The 21543-nt window shown below is 38.4% G+C and overlaps 1 protein-coding gene across 1 annotated transcript; it reads left to right on the forward strand.

Annotated features, from left to right (window-relative positions):
* The first annotated feature begins 791 nt into the window (after nucleotides 1-791).
* Nucleotides 792-20546, forward strand: il15 (interleukin 15). Its single transcript, XM_053622035.1, has 7 exons — nucleotides 792-1148; nucleotides 11864-11958; nucleotides 14049-14145; nucleotides 14298-14339; nucleotides 14548-14673; nucleotides 17537-17693; nucleotides 18264-20546. Exons 1-6 carry the CDS (start codon nucleotides 1050-1052, stop codon nucleotides 17663-17665), a joined length of 588 nt encoding a protein of 195 aa, XP_053478010.1. The 5' UTR covers nucleotides 792-1049; the 3' UTR covers nucleotides 17666-17693; nucleotides 18264-20546.
* Nucleotides 20547-21543: the final 997 nt, after the last annotated feature.

The following is a 21543-nucleotide window of genomic DNA, read 5'->3' on the forward strand; positions in this document are numbered from 1 at the left end:
CTGATCAGTATATGTGGTAAGCATGAATACAATCCGGACGTATTGCACGACACGGATTCTGACAGCTCTTCCATGCCCGTCCCGTTGCATTATGGTTTAGCGCAATATCCACAGTGTCCACTGGTTCCATATGCAGAATCTCGGCAGACGCAATAGGTCATCCACGTATTACTGGTCTACTCTTTATATGAATACTGAGAATTCGGACATACTACTCCTTTCGTGTACTGCTTTTCACCTCCTGTATAGTAGGGTAGGAGGGATATTCGGATGCATCCAAAGTCTTCAAGAAGGTAGATCTCCAGGAACAGGGTTGGTGACCACTGGTGTACACGATAAAGCTGACTGAGACACACCTAGTGTTTCTCTATGGGTTTTTTCCCCAAAACTCAAAATATCTTTGTAGATAAATTGACTGCACTAAACTGCCCCAGATGGGCTATTATAAAATGTGGCCTAGCTTTCTAAGCACACCAACATGGGTTCCTGGAATACACCCCCATAGTAGCGTTTCCCGCTCGCTCTAAACACATCTAATTTCTAATTCTACATTTTGCTTCTATCTTTCTCATTTGTAAGTCGCTTTGGTTAAAAGCGTCTGCTAAGTGAATAAATGTAAATGTAAATGTAATATATATATATATATATATATATATATATATATATATATATATATATATATATATATATATATATATATATATATATAAGAAAGAAAGAAACAAAGTTGGGAAGCCTGCCCAAATGTTTTCCCCACCCATTCATACTAGTAATCATATTAGCCAAATAGTGAGCCTCTTGAACGTGTGCTGCGAAGTGAAAGCTGTGATGCCGCTTTGGGGAGGGTTGAAGTGTTACAGTGGTTAAGTGTGCAGTCCAAGTGTCCAAGTGTTCTTTTACGCGGCTCTGCTCACTCCGGGAATGTGATGCCTTGTTACCCGACAGTGCGCGCTTATGGACGGCTTGAGAAGGACGTCGGAGCGGTATGATCTGTCGCTCGGATCGGATCTCGAACTTTGACATGATGAGAAAATGTGAAGCGGAATTGCATGGCCCTGGTAGACATCGCGCCGATGAGCTTGCTTCTCATCGTCTTCCTCGTTTTGGTCTCGGGATTTGGGAGTAAACCCAGAAAGCAGAAATCAAAGGTAGGGACAAAACAAACAAACAAACAAACAAACCAGACAGCCAGACAGCTGTCAGGATTTCTCCCGTATGCAAGTTTTAATACTATCACTATCACACTGACACATGTAATAGGTCAGGGTAAAAATAGAGCCCGGTTTTTGCACGGCTCTAATACCTTCAATAAGTGACTATATCCTGCTGCATATTATAGTAACACATTATAGTCATATTTAACATCATGCAACAGAAATGACTGTTGTTGTTTATTTTGCTTATATATATATATATATATATATATATATATATATATATATATATATATATATATATATATATATATATATATAATTATATATTATTATTATATATATATTATAATTATAATCACAGGATAGTTACTGTATTATATATATATATATATATATATATATATATATATATATATATATATATATATATAGCGCCTGCCTGATAATACAGTAACTATCCTGTGATTATAATTATAATCTACTACATTCCGGCGCCTAAATATATACTTTCAAAAATATTTTTCTCCAAATTTTTTTTTTTTTTTAAACCGTATGTTCTGGTCTTGTGGTCAAATAGCCTAGGTAAATAATAATAATAATAATAAAAAGAAATCAGCAGCAAACAGAGACAAATAAAGTGTGTGTGTGGGGACGGGGGGGGGGGGAGGGCTTGAGTGACGCATGTTTTTAATCGGAAACACTTTCAGTTTCACATCTCAGAGCGGGATGAAATATAGGCGGGACTAGCTTGAAGAAAAAAATAAAATAAAAAAAATAAAATAAATTATTTGGTGCTTTGGTTGTCATGGTTACGTTGCTTTTTGGACGGCCAGTTCTACCGGTGACTTTGAGAATGAAAAATAGTTCGGTATTCAGTAGAAATGCAGAGGTGCGGGCAGATGCATGGATACTTTTGAGCTAACTTATTATACTTATTGTACATCTGATCACTGTATGTATAAATTTATACTTTTAAATAATTCATAATCCTGAATTGAGTCTTTTTCTGTTTCTATAAAGTGTCCATTCTTAAAAATGCTATAGAAGTTCAATTGAATTGCATTGCAGTGATCACAGATGTAAAGGCTTACAGATCTGAATTTTTTTTTAAAATTATTAGTTTACTGTCTTACTCGTATCCGTAGGCTTTTTAACCGCTCTCGGGGAAAAGGGTGCTACACTGTACCTTTAATCTGCATCTAATGTGGAAAGCACGTTAATTAAGATACAATCTAGCCTACGTAATTGGACAGTAATAATATTTTAAAGCGTGAAAGGTATGTTAAATACACTTTTCTAGGTGAAATGTTAAGGAGGTTTGAACAGGAACAATTCCATTTCATTTGGCAACAAATTTATCCCCCAGAAAAAGTACTACAGAGATGAGTGTGTATATCCAAATAATCAAATAACCACACGCATATCTCTATAGTTGTGTCTCAAATACAGTCTGATGTGCCCAATACACTGTGCACTTACACTATGCACTCTACTGTGTAGTGTATGAATTTTAGAAGGGTAGTCTCGTCTGAAATGGTATACTAAATGCTGCAACGCGCCTACTTTGCAGTACCCATACTATGCAGTATACGTATGTACACATTTTGTGATGGAAAAGTAGGCTTCATACTTTTGAGTGTGTAGTAAAAGAGTATGCAAGTACTAACATGGGACATTCTAACAAGTCATGTAACACAAGAGAATGTTGTTGCCTAGTTACTAACACTGTCAACATAAACAAACTCCTCCTTGCATTTCAGCTTTTGTTCATTAATTATTCCTCATATAATGTGTACTACGAGCCAAATTCCGAAAAAAAAGTTGGGACAGTATGGAAAATGCAAAAGCATAATGCACCACACATTCTCAATCGGAGACAGGTCAGGACTCTAGGCAGGCCATGCTAGCACCCGCACTCTCTGATTACGCAACCATGTGCTTGTAATCCGAGTAGAATGTGGTTTGGTGTTGTCCTGCTCTGGATAGCAGCGTATGTTGCTCCAAAAAATAAATGCTGCCCTCACAGATGTGCAAGTTAGCCATGCCATGGGCACCGATACACCCACATACCATGACAGACGCTGGCTTTTGGACCTGACGCTGATAACAGCTTGGATGGTCCTTTTCCTCTTTGGTCTGGAGAACACGAAAACTATTTGAACTGTTGACTCGTCAGACCACAAAACACGATTCCACTGTGCTACTGTCCATCTCAGATGAAACCGAGCCCAGAGAATCTGCGTCGCTTCTGGACAGTGTTGACGTACGACTTCTGCTTTGCATAGTAAAGCCTTAACTTGCATCTGTTATTACAGCGGCGAATGGTGTCGTCTGACTTTACGCATCGAGATTTGACCGGATTCCTGGAATCTTTTAATTATATTGTGCACTGTAGAAGGTGAAATGCCCGAAATCCTACCAATTTGTCTTTGGGGAATGTTCTTCTAAAAGTGTTGGATTATTCACTGACTCATCTGCTGGCAGATTGGCGAGACTCGACCCATCCTCACTCTTGAAGAACTAGACCATTTTTTGGAGGTTGTCACATCGCTATTAGTCCTAAATTGCCCCTGTCCCAACTTTTTTGGAACATGGTGCATGCGTCAATTTCAAAATAAACTTTTATCTTCAAAAAACTATGACTAGGTACAACATCAAATACCTTGTCTTTATTGATTTTTTTTGTTTAAATACAAGTCAAAGTACATTTACAAATCACTTCTCTTTGTTTTTATTAGCATTTTCCATACCGTCCCAACTTTTTCAGAATTAGGGTCGTATATAATTTCACCTTTTCTTCATTCATTATTCCTCACATAATGTATACTGTACTATAAAAGGAGTTGTGGGCAATATTAGATGAAATAGTGTCCACGGATCCACACTTCGAAAATCTGTCGGAAATAGTAGAACATCCGGGAACCTTTGGGATACTCATTTCAACATACTACCATTTGGGACGCACTCATTCTAATCTCGGACACTATTTAGGACAGATACTAGGCGAATTGGCATAAAGTTTTTTTACTAGATGGAAGCATAAGCCGTTTCCCATTCAATGGGAAATGACGTTAAATGCACGTAATGCAACTCTGCTAGCCTTAACAGAATACCCAGAATCAACGCAAATTCATGTCTTCATTTTACTGTTCAGGTCAATTTGACCTTTTATGCCCAACGTGACCTTTTTAGGCTTGTGAGCAAATTTGAGCCAACGTCAGCGCCTGCTAGCCCCACCCCTCTTCTGCTGTGTAAGCAAAGCGATGACCTTTGAGTGCTTGAAGGCTGTTTCTCAATTCTTGAAATGCAAAGAATGTACTTGTATTCTTGTTGAGACCGGTCTTGCCAGGCTACCTCGGACGAACGAACTTGGAAGGACAGGAGGACATGGGACGCATCTTTGCGAGAATCGAGATGTGACCGTCCCAGAACATTTCTAGTAGCGGGACAGGACCATCGGACGGACAATAAATTCAGCATTGCAACATTCATAAAATAATGAAAATCACTTTTTTCTTTAAAGGCGTTTGCGTGTGTAAATGCATGTTTTAATGTAGTAAGCTCACTGTTTGCGACCTCGCCTCCCTAATTTCCCCATCAGGGGATTAATAAAGTACTGTCTTATCTTATTTTATCTTAGCTAAAAACTAAGCCAACGAGTTTACCGTTCCCTCAGGATGGAAGCTAGTGTAGTTTAATTCAAATACTTCTGAGGGATACAGTAAATTTGACTTTTCAACACCCTCATTTATATCTCTCAATCTAAATCATATCAAAATCGCTTACATGCATATTTAGATTTGTTAAAAATACAGTTATGGGCCAGGCTTCCGTCATCCACCATTGTTTTGCTGCAATGACTTCTGGGATTTCAAGCAGGCTTGGTGTGCTCAGGTCTGCATCCGGTGCGTCCCCAATATCAAGAACACATCCAGATAATTTCATTTGTTTTCAATACTTGCATTCTTGAGTATAGGTATTATAATGTACAGTTGTAAAGAAGATACACTAGTTAAGAAAGTCAAAAAAAAAAAAAAAATCCAATAAATTACTAATTAATCAATTATCTTGTTAGTACATAACCGACATCCAGAAGTTTGGATGGACATCAAAGATGGCAAGTGGCACTGGTCCAAAAATCAATAAAGCATCCACTATGTAAACACTGTGAATTGTGTAAATAATATGTCATGGTTCTGTGCAAGATGTGCAATATTTTTGGTTCTCACAGTCCTTTGCTACACTAAAAGAGGAAAAAGAGTCAGACAGAATTAATAATAAATACCGTGTAATTTATTATTAAGCCTGTCATTATACACTGTACTGTAAACATTTTCCAAACATTTGTGGAAACCTGACCATCACACCCATAATATGGTCCTTCCCCAAACTGTTTAAACGAAGTTAAAGCCACACAGTTGTATAGAATGTCTTTGTATGCTGCAGCATTACAATTTCCCTTCACTGGAACTAAGCGGCCCAAGTATGTTCCAGCATGACAATGTTGCTGTACGCAAAGTGAGCACCATGATGACATGGTTTGCCAAGGTTAGAGTGTACGAATTTGCCTAGTCTACACAGAGCTCTGACCTCATCCCTTATGAATTTCCCACACGGGATCAATAAAGGTAGATCATATCTTATCTTAACACTTGTGGGATGAACTGGAACACTGATTGCACGACAGACCGCCTCACCTCTTCTCCCAACATTAAGTCCAAGCTCTAGTCCTTGGCGCCGTCCTGGTTGAGGGCACAGGTTCGGGAAGCAGCTCTTCCTTATTCTCTTTGTGTTAGAATGCATGGAGCGGATGTGCTTCCCTGACCCCAATAGAAAGAAAAATCAGATGGCTGAGGTCCTTCACAAACTCTTCACAATAGTTTTGTCTTCATTTGCTTCAGGACTAGCCTCTCAAAGCACCTCACGATGAACAGTGTGAGCATTTTGGACAGTTAGTCCATGAGAATGGATAATTAACTACTTTGCTATTGGGATAATGATCTCGGTCTTGAAGAATGCAGGGACGTCTGCCTGACTCAGATACTTAAAAAAAATGCGCTGAACAAAGTGTCAGGTCCAACATCCTTGCCAACCCTCGTCAGGGTTGCAGAATATCCAGAGCATAAGGCAGGAAAACACGCTGGAGGGAATGGCACCACACATATTCACATATGTGAGATGGTCTATAAACAAAAGAATAGGTGTGAGTCCTAAAATGTATGCATTTGCACACAAACGTTTGTTGTTTGGGATCTAAAGTTGTCGCTGGACCATGGGTGTATCTTGCTCTGACGTTTTCGTATGCCTGGGTTTGTCCAAACCACTCTTTGAATGTCTAGTGCAGTAAAAAGTCTTTTATATAAAATCTTGAAACAAACTCTTTCTAAAAACACCAGCTAAGTCCTATTCTTGGGGCAGTGGGGGCTTGGCAGTTAAGGCTCTGGGTTACTGATCAGAAGGTTGGGGGTTCAAGCCCCAGCACTGCCAAGCTGCCACTGTTGGACCCTTGAGCAAGGCCCTTAACCCTCTCTGCTCCAGGAGGCGCTGTATCATGTCTGACCCTGCGCTCTGACCCCAACTTCCTGACATCCTGGGGTATACGAAGAAAAGAATTTCACTGTGCTGTAATGTATACGTGCTTACTGAAGACTCATTACATTACATTAGGTTCTTCTGTATGATTAAACTCTCACATCTGGCATGAGAGAGTTTCTCGAAGGTCAAATTGGTTGCAAACCTGGATTTCTGCATGACACACAGCTATATGATCACATGATCAAAATCAGAATCAGAATCAATATCATTAGCAAAGTATGCCTGAGTGTAGAAGAAATTGGTTGCAGGTTTAAAGTGTTCCTACAGTACACACTTACACAAGTACAAGCAGTACACTACAATGCTGGACTTAAACAAGACATTATGCATAATCTAAATGATCACTCAGACAGAACTCTTATCACATTGCCACAGGAAAGAGTAACGTGATGTTCTTTGCAACTGCCAGAAAAAAACTGTAATAATAATAATAATAATAATAATAATAATAATAACAATAATAATTCCTTAGATTTATATAGTGGTTTTCTAACAGGCTATGTGTGTGGTGTGATTCTTATGATTCTCCCAGCCCTTTTCCTGTTAAGGGAAATGTACAGGGTCTGGAGGGAGGACTGATTGGTCCCTGCTAACTTTACTATGCTTTGAAGTCTATTCTTGTGCAGTTGGTAGCCCTGCAGAATTGACACAGCAGCTCCTTGGGGAGATTGTACTTCCAACAGTTAGGGGAGAAAGTATATTCCTGTGCTGTACTTTCTTGGTGATGGCAGCAATGTTGCTCTCCCACTTCAAGTCCTTGCAGATATTGTATGATTGATTTACTTACAGAAAACTACAATCATTATATTGTGGTGTATGTGAATATAACGTGAAACTCTACCAACTGGTTAGTTTGATCAGTCTGTGAGATTCCTTGAGTTACTTTCATTTTTCCTTTAATTGGCTCAGTATGACACAATGCCAATGATGACATTAGATGTTCAATTTGAAAAGACTTGCAAAGCATCTATCATTTGTTGACTGTATATATAGTGTTGGAATCTTTTCTGTGAGTTGCGGTTAATACAGGTGACAGAACACGCTCAGAAACAATAACTGACTAATCACCCAAGGCTTTGTTTTGCTTGTCCCCAGCACTTTGAAGAATAAATGTATGCCTCTACAAATGATCCAGAATGCAGGTGCATGCCAAATATACCCACATCAAAACATATATAGATTCCCTCCACTGGATTCCTGTAGCTACCCACATCAGATTGAAAACACTGATTCTTGCCTATCTGTCAAACATTAATTACTGCCTGCTTTACGAAAATATGCAACCCACTCTACACAATACTCACTTTGAACTACTAGCATGAAATGCCTTCCCTCCCACCATCATGCACCTGGGTGGTGGATTTCACGTCCCCTGGCTATCTGAAAATCTGAGACATTTTATGTCTTCAAAACAAACGCCTCTTCATCAAACATTTAAATCAGCACCAGACCTTCACCGAAATTTCCATATCGACTCCTCTCTAACTCATGTTATATCGACTCCTCTCTAACTCATCTCATATCGACTCATCTCATATCGACTCCTCTCTAACTCATCTCATATCGACTCATCTCATATCGACTCCTCTCTAACTCATCTCATATCGACTCCTCTCTAACTCATCTCATATCGACTCCTCTCTAACTCCTCTCATATCGACTCCTCTCTAACTCATCTCATATCGACTCATCTCATATCGACTCCTCTCTAACTCATCTCATATCGACTCCTCTCTAACTCCTCTCATATCGACTCATTTCATATCGACTCCTCTCTAACTCCTCATATTGACTCCTCTCTATCTCATCTCATATCAACTCTTCTCATATCGACTCCTCTCTAACTCCTCTCTAACTCCTCTCATATCGACTCCTCACTAACTCCTCCCATATCGACTCCTCTCTAACTCCTCTCATATCGACTCCTCTCTAACTCCTCTCACATCGACTCCTCTCTAACTCCTCTCATATCGACTCCTCTCTAACTCCTCTCATATCGACTCTTCTCTAACTCCTCCCATATCGACTCCTCTCTAACTCTTCTCATATCGACTGCTCTCATATCGACTCCTCTCTAACTCCTCTCATATCGACTCCTCTCTAACTCTTCTCATATCGACTGCTCTCATATCGACTCCTCTCTAACTCCTCTCATATCGACTCCTCTCTAACTCCTCTCATATTGACTCCTCTCTAACTCCTCTCATATCGACTCCTCTCTAATTCTTCTCATATCGACTCCTCTCTAACTCCTCCCATATCGACTTCTCTCTAACTCCTCCCATATCGACTCCTCTCTAACTCCTCCCATATTGACTCCTCTCTAACTCTTCTCATATCGACTGCTCTCATATCGACACCTCTCTAACTCTTCTCATATCGACTCCTCTCTAACTCGTCTCATATCGACTCATCTCTAACTCTTCTCATATCGACTCCTCTCTAACTCATCTCATATCGACTCCTCTCTAACTCTTCTCATATCGACTCCTCTCTAACTCTTCTCATGTCGACTCCTCTCTAACTCTTCTCATGTCGACTCCTTTCTAACACTTCTCATATCGACTCCTCTCTAACTCCTCCCATTTTGACTCCTCTCTTACTCCTCTCATATCGACTCTTCTCTAACTCCTCCCATATCGACTCCTCTCTAACTCCTCTCATATCGACTCCTCACTAACTCCTCTCATATCGACTCCTCTCATATCGACTCCTCTCTAACTCCTCTCACATCGACTCCTCTCTAACTCCTCTCATATCGACTCCTCTCTAACTCCTCTCATATCGACTCTTCTCTAACTCCTCCCATATCGACTCCTCTCTAACTCTTCTCATATCGACTGCTCTCATATCGACACCTCTCTAACTCTTCTCATATCGACTCCTCTCTAACTCCTCTCATATCGACTCCTCTCTAACTCCTCTCATATCGACTCCTCTCCAACTCCTCTCATATCGACTCCTCTCTAACTCTTCTCATATCGACTGCTTTCATATCGACACCTCTCTAACTCTTCTCATATCGACTCCTCTCTAACTCATCTCATATCGACTCCTCTCTAACTCTTCTCATATCGACTCCTCTCTAACTCTTCTCATGTCGACTCCTCTCTAACTCTTCTCATGTCGACTCCTTTCTAACTCCTCTCATATCAACTCCTCTCTAACTCCTCCCATTTTGACTCCTGTCTTACTCCTCTCATATCGACTCCTCTCTAATTCCTCTCATATCAACTCCTCTCTAACTCCTCCCATTTTGACTTCTCTCATATCGACTCATCTCTAACTCCTCCCATATCGACTCCTCTCTAACTCCTCCCATATTGACTCCTCTCTAACTCTTCTTATATCGACTCCTCCCAAACTCTTCTCATATCGACTCTTCTCTAACTCCTCTCATATTGACTCCTCTCTATATCATCTTACAGAGTTCAGTATATGTACAATATCTTACAGATACTATAGGGTGTATATACCTCTTAAAAGTGCCATCTGTTTTTTGGAGGGAAATCCACAGCCTGACGACATGCTCAGTGGCACGTGACTCACCTTCCAAGTTGACTGCAGTTTCATGACCTCATTCTTTATTTAGTTTTTTTTTTTTTTTTTAACAATAAAAAAGCTGCATACAGCTATCCAGCCTAGCAAATAGTTAAGATGTATAATTTTCTTGGTTAATAGTTATATTACTTGTTAAATGCTTGTTAATCAGCCATACATGAAGTTAGCTTAACTTAGTGATGATTAGGTAAATTGTTAATTGGAAATGGTGTGGCTGCGAAATATTTAGCTAGTTAGCTCACACCACCCCGTTGAAAATAAACAAACAAACATAGAAACCGTCATAAAATTTGAAATGGTTTTAATGGGAACTCTGTGGGTCTCTAGGATCCAATAATGGTAATGGTAAGGACAAATAATGGTAATGATTTTACTGGTTAGCTGATGGTTTGTAATGGTATTTGTAGCACAAACCATTAGGAGTTCTGTGATAGTTTCTGCTATTTTTTTCAGCAGGGCATTTTCCCTGCTAGAAAATTCCAGCTTGGTCCAAACAGTTAAAGGCTGGCCAAACTGGTCAGACTGGTTATTTTCTATTCATTTAACAAGTTACATAATATTATTGTTATGCTATTTTTCTTAAAAGTAACTTTGTAGCATGTACAATTAGTGTGGAAGTGAAATGTAGAATTAGTAGTGGAAATGAAAGTGTTTCCTTCTACCACTGCATTCCAACTGGCAAAGATGGTCTTCCAGTTTGATTTTTTCAGCAGGTAGCAGGTAAACTGCTAACTTGAAAAGCTTTGTCATGGCTACTAACCATTGTTAGTAATCTCACACCACATAAAGTAAGTTATTACTAATGATTTTATGCAGTTTCTAGATTAGTAATTAGCACACTGACAATATTCAAATCATTAGTTAACACCTCTAGCTTTGAAGAACATTCGCTACCCCGGTATGTATTACCATGAACGGAGAAGATTAATTAAAGATGAAAATGTAACTCTGTTGACGCATTTGTTTATTTTGCACTTATGGTCTGGCTCAACGTAGAGTGAAGTGTCACTGCAAATCATTACAAGCTTCTTCTCACTGATCACCTTTATCCTATGATAAAACATTTCTATCTTGATGGGCGTGGTCTCTTCCAGGATAACTCCGCCCTATCCAAAGGGCATGAGGGCTCACTGAATGGTTTGATGAGTACTGAAATGGTGTAAATCATATGTCTTAACAGTCACCAGATCTTAACTCATTGAACTTTACAGTTATGTGTTAGTGCTCTGGCCCATCATCATCAAAACACGAACTGGGGGGAAATATTGTGGAAGAACAGTGTTCCTCGCACCAGTACACTTCCAGAGACTTGTAGAATCTTTGTTGAAGCTCTTCTGGTGGCTTTTAGTGGCACCTTACTGAGACATTTTTTTATCACCCATCTGTCACCTGTATTCTATAGACATGCACGTTAGTGGGTTCCTAATAATAATAATAATAATAATAATAATACGACTGCATTTGAGTTGATCAGTGTCTACAAAATGAATGTACGTGCACTTCTCAGGATCTTTGTTGTTTCTTTAAAAAAATGCTTTTCTCCCTTGCAGAGAACCTTGAGGTGTATCTGTGTTGTTTGGGGTCTAGGCAGTAATCTGGAGTACCACATAAACCTCGAGGGCTGGAATTCTTTCTTAATTCTAAGGTATATCACTCTTAAACATACGTCGCTAATGAAGTACAGACCTGTTGATGAGAGAGTAGCTGGCAACAGATATGCAGCAAAGAACATTTCATTTATGTTTCAGTCTTTTTCAATAGGCATCCCTTACATTTGAATGGCTTCGGTTGAGAAATGTAACCACATCCTTATTTATTTATTTTTTTGTCCATTATAAAACTGCTTGAGGCTGGAGGATAGAACATTTCCTGTTTAGGGCAAACAAAGCACATTTTGTATCGAGCATGAAGACAGTCAGCAAATCAGCTTAACATATTGTTCATGTAAAAATGATTCAATGGGACCATACTAATAGGACTTTTCACACATTTACATTAACAAGTAACAAGGTCAAATAGAAATGGTTAGAATTTGGTGCACCAGGAAGATCTAGAAGATCACAGTAAGGGCTTTTATGTTTTTATTCTCATTGCTTCACCTTCATACACAGATCAGCCATAACATGAAAACCACCTGCCTAATACTGTGTAAGTCCCCCTTGTGCTCTGACTCGTTGAGGATTCCAAAAGACCTCTGAAGGTGTGCTGTTGTATCTGGCACCAAGATATTAGCAGCAGATCCTTTAAGTCCTTGAAGTTGCGAGGTGGGGCCTACACAGATTCGACTTGTTTGTAAAGCACCTCCCACAGATGCTTGAACTTGAACTCTTTGTCATGTTCCTCAAATCATTCCGGAACAATTTTTGCAGTGTGGCAATGTGCATTATCCTTCTGAAAGAAGCCACTGCTATTAGGGAATACCGTTGCCATGAAGAGGTGTACTTGATCTGCGAGACTGTTTAGGTAGGTGGTGACTCATACCGGGAACACTCCACAAGACCTGCCTTTTTGGAGACGCTCTGACCCAGTCGTCTAGCCTCACAATATGTCCCTTGTCAAAGTCTCTCAGATCCTTACGCACACATCAACTTCAAGAACTGAGTGGTCCGTTGCTGCCTAATAAATATATCCCCCACCCCTTGGCAATGAGATAATCAACGTTATTCACTTCACCTCTCAGTGTTTTCAATGTTATGGCCGATCGGCGTATTTTCCCAGGTTATATTCAGCTCACAAAACAGATTACAGAAAGTGGTGAAATATAAACTGACACCATTGACTGCCTTTTTACACAAACCCCAGGCAGGGAAAGTGGTTTTGTGTGTTTTACTGTTCCCCCAAACATAACTGTATTCAAGGTTAATCATTTCAAATATGACTTCCAGTCTCAGCTGCTAATAATAGTAATAATAATAATAATAATATTAATAATAACAGTCTCAGTTGATATGACCCAGGAAAAGCAAACACTACATCACTTGCTGAAAGCTCTGCCTGTAGTGTGTTTATCATCCCCAGACCCTGATAATGAGTAGATATGAGACAAACTCCAGGCAAACTCCCAGCCGTCCTGATTTATGTGATGTTTGGGTGTGTAAAAAGTCCAAACTTAGTAGCTGCTGAAAGACAGCGAATCAAAAGTGCAATTAAAAAAATGATTTACTAACAAGTCTACAGATGAAAAAAATAAACCCAACATTACTGGATTAAGATTTCTCAAAATTACGGGTTTCAAATGACGTATTCTGTGCATGCTCACCTGCTCAGAGCATATACTTACTCAGAACTATACTTATTCCTATGTTTTATTACTCATGCCTACAGTGTTCTGCATTGTTTTGCATTCATGTCATATTTTGAACAGCCTTTAACTTGTCTTACTGCTTTGTGTAATCGATGTTCAGTACACTATCCGGGAGACACGTTAGGATCTTAATGAGAATGCATAGCACAACACACAACACATAGCATTAACCTTTGAAGATTATTTTCTCTCCCTATTTTGCATATCAATTACACCTTGCAGTAATTCTAGGTAAATCACCCACTAACTACACACACACACACAAATTGGCCTCTTTAATTGGGATTTTAGTTAATCAGGCCCTGAGGGATTTGCACATGCTGTATAATGTAGATTAAAATATTTTAATACAAAAAAGTTTTTACTTTTATTTTTATTAAAGGGATTTAAATGTGTAGTTTTAATAAATACTATTTTTCATCCCTGTATAGCTGTCTGAGTCTATTTACGACGCATGTGAATGCTCACAGTCACCAGAGTCTAATAGAGCTGCAAGTGGTGCTCAACGAAATGGCGCCCTTGTTTGACGTAAGCCATATTTACACTCATCACTTAAGCTACATCTTATGCGTGTTATATGGTGGGCTTTACGGCTACTCCTTGCTTGTCTCTTTCTCTACACATTTAAGTGCTGAAAAATAGCCAGGGATTTAATGGTCGCAAAAACATTTTGTTTTCAGGGATCGAAAGCGTCCTTGTATGCACCTTTGCCGAATGTAAAAGTAAGTTCATTTTGCTTAGATGATCAAATAAATCAAACTAAATGCTCAAAGAGCAGTGGATTTAACTTCAATAAGCCTGTTAATGATTTCGGATTGTACAGATTACAATATCGAATATTACCTCCACATGATTAAGCATATGTGCAGAGGAGTACGTAAACACTGTTTGCAGTTACTTGGTGTTCATGGAGTTTCATCCTGTCTATAGGAATGCACTAAAAAGTTAATGCTCTGCTACCTACTGGAGTGCAATGTTATGCTACATGAGGAAAACGGCAATAAGGATAACTTAGAGTTTATTGAACAACTTACAGAAGTGTACTCCGACTCCCAAGTAAGTCTACTGTAATGCTTTTTTCCCCTAATCATGTTTTAAAACTTTTTAAACATGTTTTTCCCCCGCATACATTGTTCAAGTGATTAAATGCAGAAGAACACTAAATCCACAAAAAATATGGATGCCAAGTTTAAGTTAGCTAAGGATGTAGGAAGATTACATGAATCTGTGAAATTCTTTAGTAAGAACACCTGTACACCTGCACATATAGAGTATGCAGATATCCAATCGGCCTTTCATGTAAGCATGTAAAGCATAAAATCACGCAGGTACAGTTCAAGAAAAAAGTGATCTCAGTGACTTTGACATGGTGGCATGGGCGTTGTTGGTGCCAGATGGGCTGACTTGAGTGTTTTCGGAAAATCCCTTGGGATTTTCACACAAAACAGTCTCTAGAGTTTATGCAGAACGGTGCAAAAAAAACAAACAAACCCAACCAAACAAACAAACAAACATCCAGTGAGCAGCAGTTCTACAGGCAGAAGTGCTTTGTTGATGAGAGAGATCAGAGGAGAATGGACAGAACAGATGGCTCTGACAGGAAGTTTACAGTAACTCAATTAAGCACTTTTTACAATTGTGGTGAGAAGAAATGCATCTGAGAATGCTTTCAACCATGAGACAGATGCTCTACAACAACAGAACAAGAACAGGAATCCGAGGCTACAGTGTGAACTGGATGACCGAAACTGGACACCAGCACCTCTGACAGCAACACCCATGGTCAAAGTCACTGATGTCACAGTTTTCCACTATTCTGATGTTTGATGCGAACATTGCTTGAAGCTCTTGACCTGTACCTGTATGATTGTGCTGCTGCCACATTATTGGCCTATTGGGTAATTGCATAAATGACCAGGTGTGTATATATAATTTTAATTTATTTAAATGTACTATTTATACATTATTTTGTATATTCATTGCTTTTAGATTTTAGATAATTTTATATATGCAATCTAAAAACAATGATAAATAATAAATATAAATAGTAGATTAAAATAAACCTGTATATATATATATATATATATATATATATATTATTATTATTATTATTATTTTAATCTATTAATATTATTATTATTATTATTATTATTTTAATCTACTATTTATATTTATTATTTATCATTGTGTGTGTGTGTGTATATATATATATATATATATATATATATATATATACACCCCACACCCCAGTGTTTGTGAAGTAAAAAATTTAAACTAAAATAAATCATATCAGAACATTTTCCACCCTCAATATGAAATTACAATTATACAAATATAAAAAATAAGTGAAAAACTATCAGAAACATAAAAAATTAAATAAAAAAGTACTGGTTGCATAAGTATGCACACCCCTAAACTAATACCTTTTGATTTTATTACACCACTCAGTCTTTTTGGGGTAAGAGTCTGTCAGCGTGACACATCTTGACTTGGCAATATTTTCTCGCTCTTTCTTGCAAAAACATTCTAGAGCCGTTTAACTGTGAGAGCATCTCCTGTGCACAACCCTCTTCAGGTCACTCCACAGATTTTCAGTTGGATTCTTCTTCTGTTTAAGCCGTTCCTTTGTTGATTTGGATGTATGCTTTGGGTCGTTGTCGTGCTGAAATGGGAAATTCCTTTTCATCTTCAGCTTACTAACAGACATCTGAAGGATTTTGCACTAAAATCGACTGGTATTTGTAGCTATTCATGAGTCCCTCCACCTTGATAAAATCCCCAGTTCTGGCTGAAGAAAAGCAGCCTTAAAGCATGATGCTGCCACCACCATGCATCACCGTGAGTATGGTGTTTTTTTAGTGAGGTGCTTTTTTTTCACCAAACATACCTTTTGGAATTGGTCTCATCAGACCATAACACATTTTGCCGCCTGGTTTGGGGTAATTTAGTTGAGATTGGATGTTTTGTGTGAGAAAGGGCTTCTAGTCACCCTACCCCATAGCCCAGACATGTTAAGACTACGAGAGATTGTTGTGACATGTAGAGAGTAATCAGTACTTGCAGCTCCTTTAATATTGCCATAGGTCTCTTAGCAGCCTCCCTGGTAAGTTTTTGTCTTGTCCTTTTATAAATTTTGGAGGGACGTCCTGTTCTTGGTAATCTCACTGTGGTGCTCTATTTTCTCTATTTGTTGATGATGTTCCATGGTACATACATCATTTTTTTTTGGAAATCTTTTGTACTCCTCTCCTGATCAATACCTTTTGACTCTGAAACCCTGTACGGGCTTTGAAAGCTCTTTGAGGACCATGGCTTCATTTCAGATGAAACCACGAAGATGAATCAGCTGATCTTTATTTGGGGTTAATCAGATTAAGTTAATTGATAACAGCTGTATGATAATTACTTTTGTACAGGAGATGGAATGCGATTGGTTCATTCTGAACACAGCCATATCCCCAGTTATAAAAGGGTGTGTACACTTTATGCAACCAGGTTATTGCAAGTTCATTTTATCCCCGCCCCCCCCAAATATTTGATTGTTTTACACTTAAATTTCACACGTTATAATCTCACATTGAGGGTGGACGAATTTCTGACATGATTTATCTTCATTTCATTTTCACATCACAAAACCTGCCATTTTAACAGGGGTGTGTAGATGTTGTTTATCCAGTAAGCATAGGGATTTTACAAAACATTGCAAAACTTGTTGAGTTTTTACATTGTTCGCCAAACTTTTTCATTTTCTCACAGTTTAACACAACTTAATTCAAACCATGAAAATTAGTGTTGATTTCTCATCATACTCTAAGGCACGTTGAGGCTGTATTCTAAAACGAATACTTTTGATTCAATGCTGTTTACTTTTACTGTTTACTTTTTTAACCAACATGACGTTTGCTTCCACCTTTTCTAGAACTGCAGTATGTGTTTAGCATGTGAAACTCACCCACTTGCCGACTCCAGAACATTCTCTCAAAGGATGCAGACATTTGTTCAGAAACTGTTATCAGATACGAGCAGTCAATCGGGAGACTGTGGTTAGCACACTAAACATACACCACAGCCATGATGTAAGTAAGCTGTCTTTTTTTTTTTTTTTTTTTTTTGCATGTAGTCAAACAGACTGAAACTGTATTAATGCTACCAACTTTATTGCTATGTTAATATTTATTATTGCACAGAGACCTACATTATACAAAGCTGTTCTAATGCTCAGGACAAATGTGCTAATGTGATCTATTTTTCTTTGTTTTACAAATATTTTTTATATATATTTTTTTATACAACTTGGGTTTCTTTTCTTTCATTCAATCTGATGTAGCACCATATAAATAGCTGTGATAAAATGTTTGAATTCCTAAAAATAAGTTAAGTGAGGGGATAAGAACATTCCTGTCAGCAGTGTTTATTCTAGCCATAGCTAGACTTAATCTGTGTTTAGGGGGAAAAAAAATGTTTCTTGTCTTGTCTATACAATAGATGATGTATGAATGCTAACAGCTGTGCTGGATGCCATGTTTTGCCACTAATTAAGGATACCACAATTAATCCTTGTGTTGGACTGCAGGGGTGGGATGGGGTGGCCAGGATTTCTAGTTATTTGTCTATTTGCACATATCCTTTGCTAATGTATTTCTCAGAAAAATGTCATCTGAAGTTTTATAGGGAAACCAATCCAAGCTCTTACATATTACTTCGGCCGCATTTGAACATTTCACTGATGGGATGAAAACCAACACCTCCATGTCCAAAAAGAGTGAGATGCTCCCTTCAGGTGAAAAGACATCTTGGAATCTTTGGAATGTTGACAATTGATGAAAAAGAGAATGTGAGATTGACTAACGGATCAGGTCAGCAGCAGTGTTACTGTTTCGGCGATTTGTTCGATGCAGGGGAAACGGGGGAACCAGGGATGGATTAACGCACTCTCTCGCATGCCGTAGATAAAAAGACCTTTATTTTTCTTGACAAAAACAAATAATGAATGAAAACTTGTTGAAATGAAACCTTACTACTGAATTTAGCGTAAAATGACTTATTGTGAATTGGCGTGCAGGAGTGTGGTCAAAAAAGGTGTGCTTCCCAGCTCTCCATTTCCATCCGCACCTGTTGGAAGGTTAACCCGCGTTATATGCACCTCCCATACCACACGTGACCCATGACCCAGGAGCAAACGCACCACCAAACCTCACAATCACAACACAATCCCAAACAAACAGATCAAGAACAGCCCCAAATTCCAACTCCACAAAAAAATGGCATAATGGCTGTAACAGTTACAGTCGCTGTGCCGGTGTGTGGTGATGAAGCAGGACCGCAGGAATTTTCATTCGAAGCTCTCTGTTTACTCGTCTATCTATGTGCCTGGTGAGATATGGTGGAGCTCTGCAATTTGGGAGGACCTCAGCTTAGAGCCAAATTAAGAGGAGCCAGTTGAGGTGGTTTGGGTGGTTGGTGCACATTACCCTGTTCAGCTGCATCAGGCGTGTTGCCTCGGGGCAGACCCAGGACCTGCTGGAGAAATCATGTCGCAAAGTTGGCCTGGGGGCATCCACTCTGAGAAGCTGGAATCTGTGGCCAGGGACAGAGAAGTCTGGACTGACCTTCTCAGCCTGTTGTTACCATGACTGGGTTTGTGTCTACACATAAACCTGACCTTAACATCAAATAAAAAGAAACGGCTGTGACTACAAGAAAATCTGAAAAGTAACTATTGATAGGAATGTTACCGAGTGTAATCTGCAGCAGAATATACTATATCGAATGATGAATAGTCTTTACTATTTCTTGTGTATGTATAATCTAGAGGTGTCTAGAAACATATAAGGAAGTTCATTATGATAAATACTTTGAACTGTTATAATTCGAAGACATTTGAACTTACGGGCATCTCTAAAGAATTCCAAAACAGGAGTGGGTGGCTGACTTTGAAATTGTAAAACAAGTGTTCTACTTGCATTAATATTAAGGTCAGGGAGCCATACCTTTACTCCGTTTATAGACTAATGCATCTAATAACGCAGTTATTCACACACTGACATCTTTGGGAGTGATCGCTAATATATGTATATTTTTTTTTACTTGTTGCATTAATAAAGTTAAAGGATGTAATCCAATAAAGGCCAGCTCTGTTTTGTCCTGCTCTGACCTTTAGAAGGAATCAATAAGTAATGAATCAATAGCATCCTTATACCACAATACTACTGCTCGATTCAATCTGATTGGTCTGAATGTGTTGATGAATTTTCTGAAACAACTAACTTACAGGGACTTGTATGGCAAAAACGTCCACCTAATCCAAGTCATTATTTAGAATTTTTTTAGCACATGCTATTATTGTCCCCAACTGTTAAGAAACAATCCTTCCTGTTGATAAACATACAGTGGATTCCAAAAATATTCAGACCCCTTTTATTTATGGCACGCTTTATCCTGTTGTTGGATTTGCGAACGAAGGAGATGCTCGTAGAGACAAATCCATGAAGACTTATAGCTGTAACTGCTGCCAAAGGGGCTTCTACAACGTACTGAATAAAGGGTCTGAATTCTTTTCTGAATAAGAGATTTCAGTTTTTCATTTTTAAATCATTTTCGAAAATCTCCCTTATAGCCATTCAAAATAAAATCCACAGCACAATCAAGTGTACAAGAAGTAGAAATCTACTGTAAACAATCACAAAACTAGCCCGGATTGTTTGCATTGTTTTGCAAGAGCTCAAAAACTCCAGGGTATGCTTTTATAATCTTTAAAGACTTTTTTTTTATAATCTTTAAAAAAAAAAAAAAAAAAAAAAATAGATGAGGTTAGGTTTCAGGTTTAGCAACAAGTTTTAGCTAAAGACAATATGACTGCTATTTGATCTGTGTGCGTGTGCATTTGAGGGAGACGCACAGAGTTTGAGAGGCTTTTCACGCCTGCTTTACATTACCTGACATCAGAACACAGTATTGGATTTCACGTTTCCTTTTGGAAAGATAAAACTTTACATGATTCGTCTCTGTCTCTCTCTCTCACACACACACACACACAATAAATGCATGTCCTGCATTGACTTGACCTTCCTGTGTGAGACACAGGAAGTTCACAGGCTTTTGGCATCAGGATATGAACTCACTGAGCTCTCTGTTTATTAGTTTATACTAGTCATAAGCTTATAAGACATTTCCATAGGGGATTTTTAATTGTTATTATTCTACAAAACGTTCACGAGTGCCACACGGATGCAACTTTAAGTTATACATATAAACATTTACAATAAGCCCTTATTAACATTAAATATCCCGGGAGGAATTATTTTTATCTGAAGATATGAAAAGGTAGTTCTTTAACCGTAGCCAAATTATTGGAGATTGTTCATATAGTACTGAAAAAGCAGCCAAAACAATAGCATTTTAAAAAAAAAAAAAAAGGCACGTGGGTGTGTGTGAAGAAATACAATCAGACAGAGAAGCAATCTGCGGGAAGAAAACTAGCCATGACAGACAAGGTGCTTTCACACTTTTTGTTTCCCCCTTAACAGCCAGAGCACTTTATATAATCCTATGGAAATTTAAAAAAGTGTTTTCGACAGAATATCGTTCACATACAAAGTTGTTAAAAGTTTTATATTTATAACATGGGATGGAAAAGGATTCCACGTCTCCAGTTCTCTGAACATACTTCACCATCTCCCACCTGTATTGCACAATGTTTAGCAAATAAAATACAAGCTGATGGTTTGGCCATCCTGTGGCTCGGACACTTCATATAAATATATGTACTACAGACCAAAAGCATGTAACACAAAGAAATGCAAGAATCAGACACGTATACAAACGCCGAAATGCAAGAATCAGACACGTATACAAACGCTGAAAACATTTTTGTCCAGCCCTGTTGTTCTTTCTTAACCGAAAAACATCTTTAAAATACAAAAACAA

Source organism: Ictalurus furcatus, chromosome 3, assembly GCF_023375685.1.
Source record: "Ictalurus furcatus strain D&B chromosome 3, Billie_1.0, whole genome shotgun sequence".
NCBI classification, from domain to species: Eukaryota; Metazoa; Chordata; class Actinopteri; order Siluriformes; family Ictaluridae; genus Ictalurus; species Ictalurus furcatus.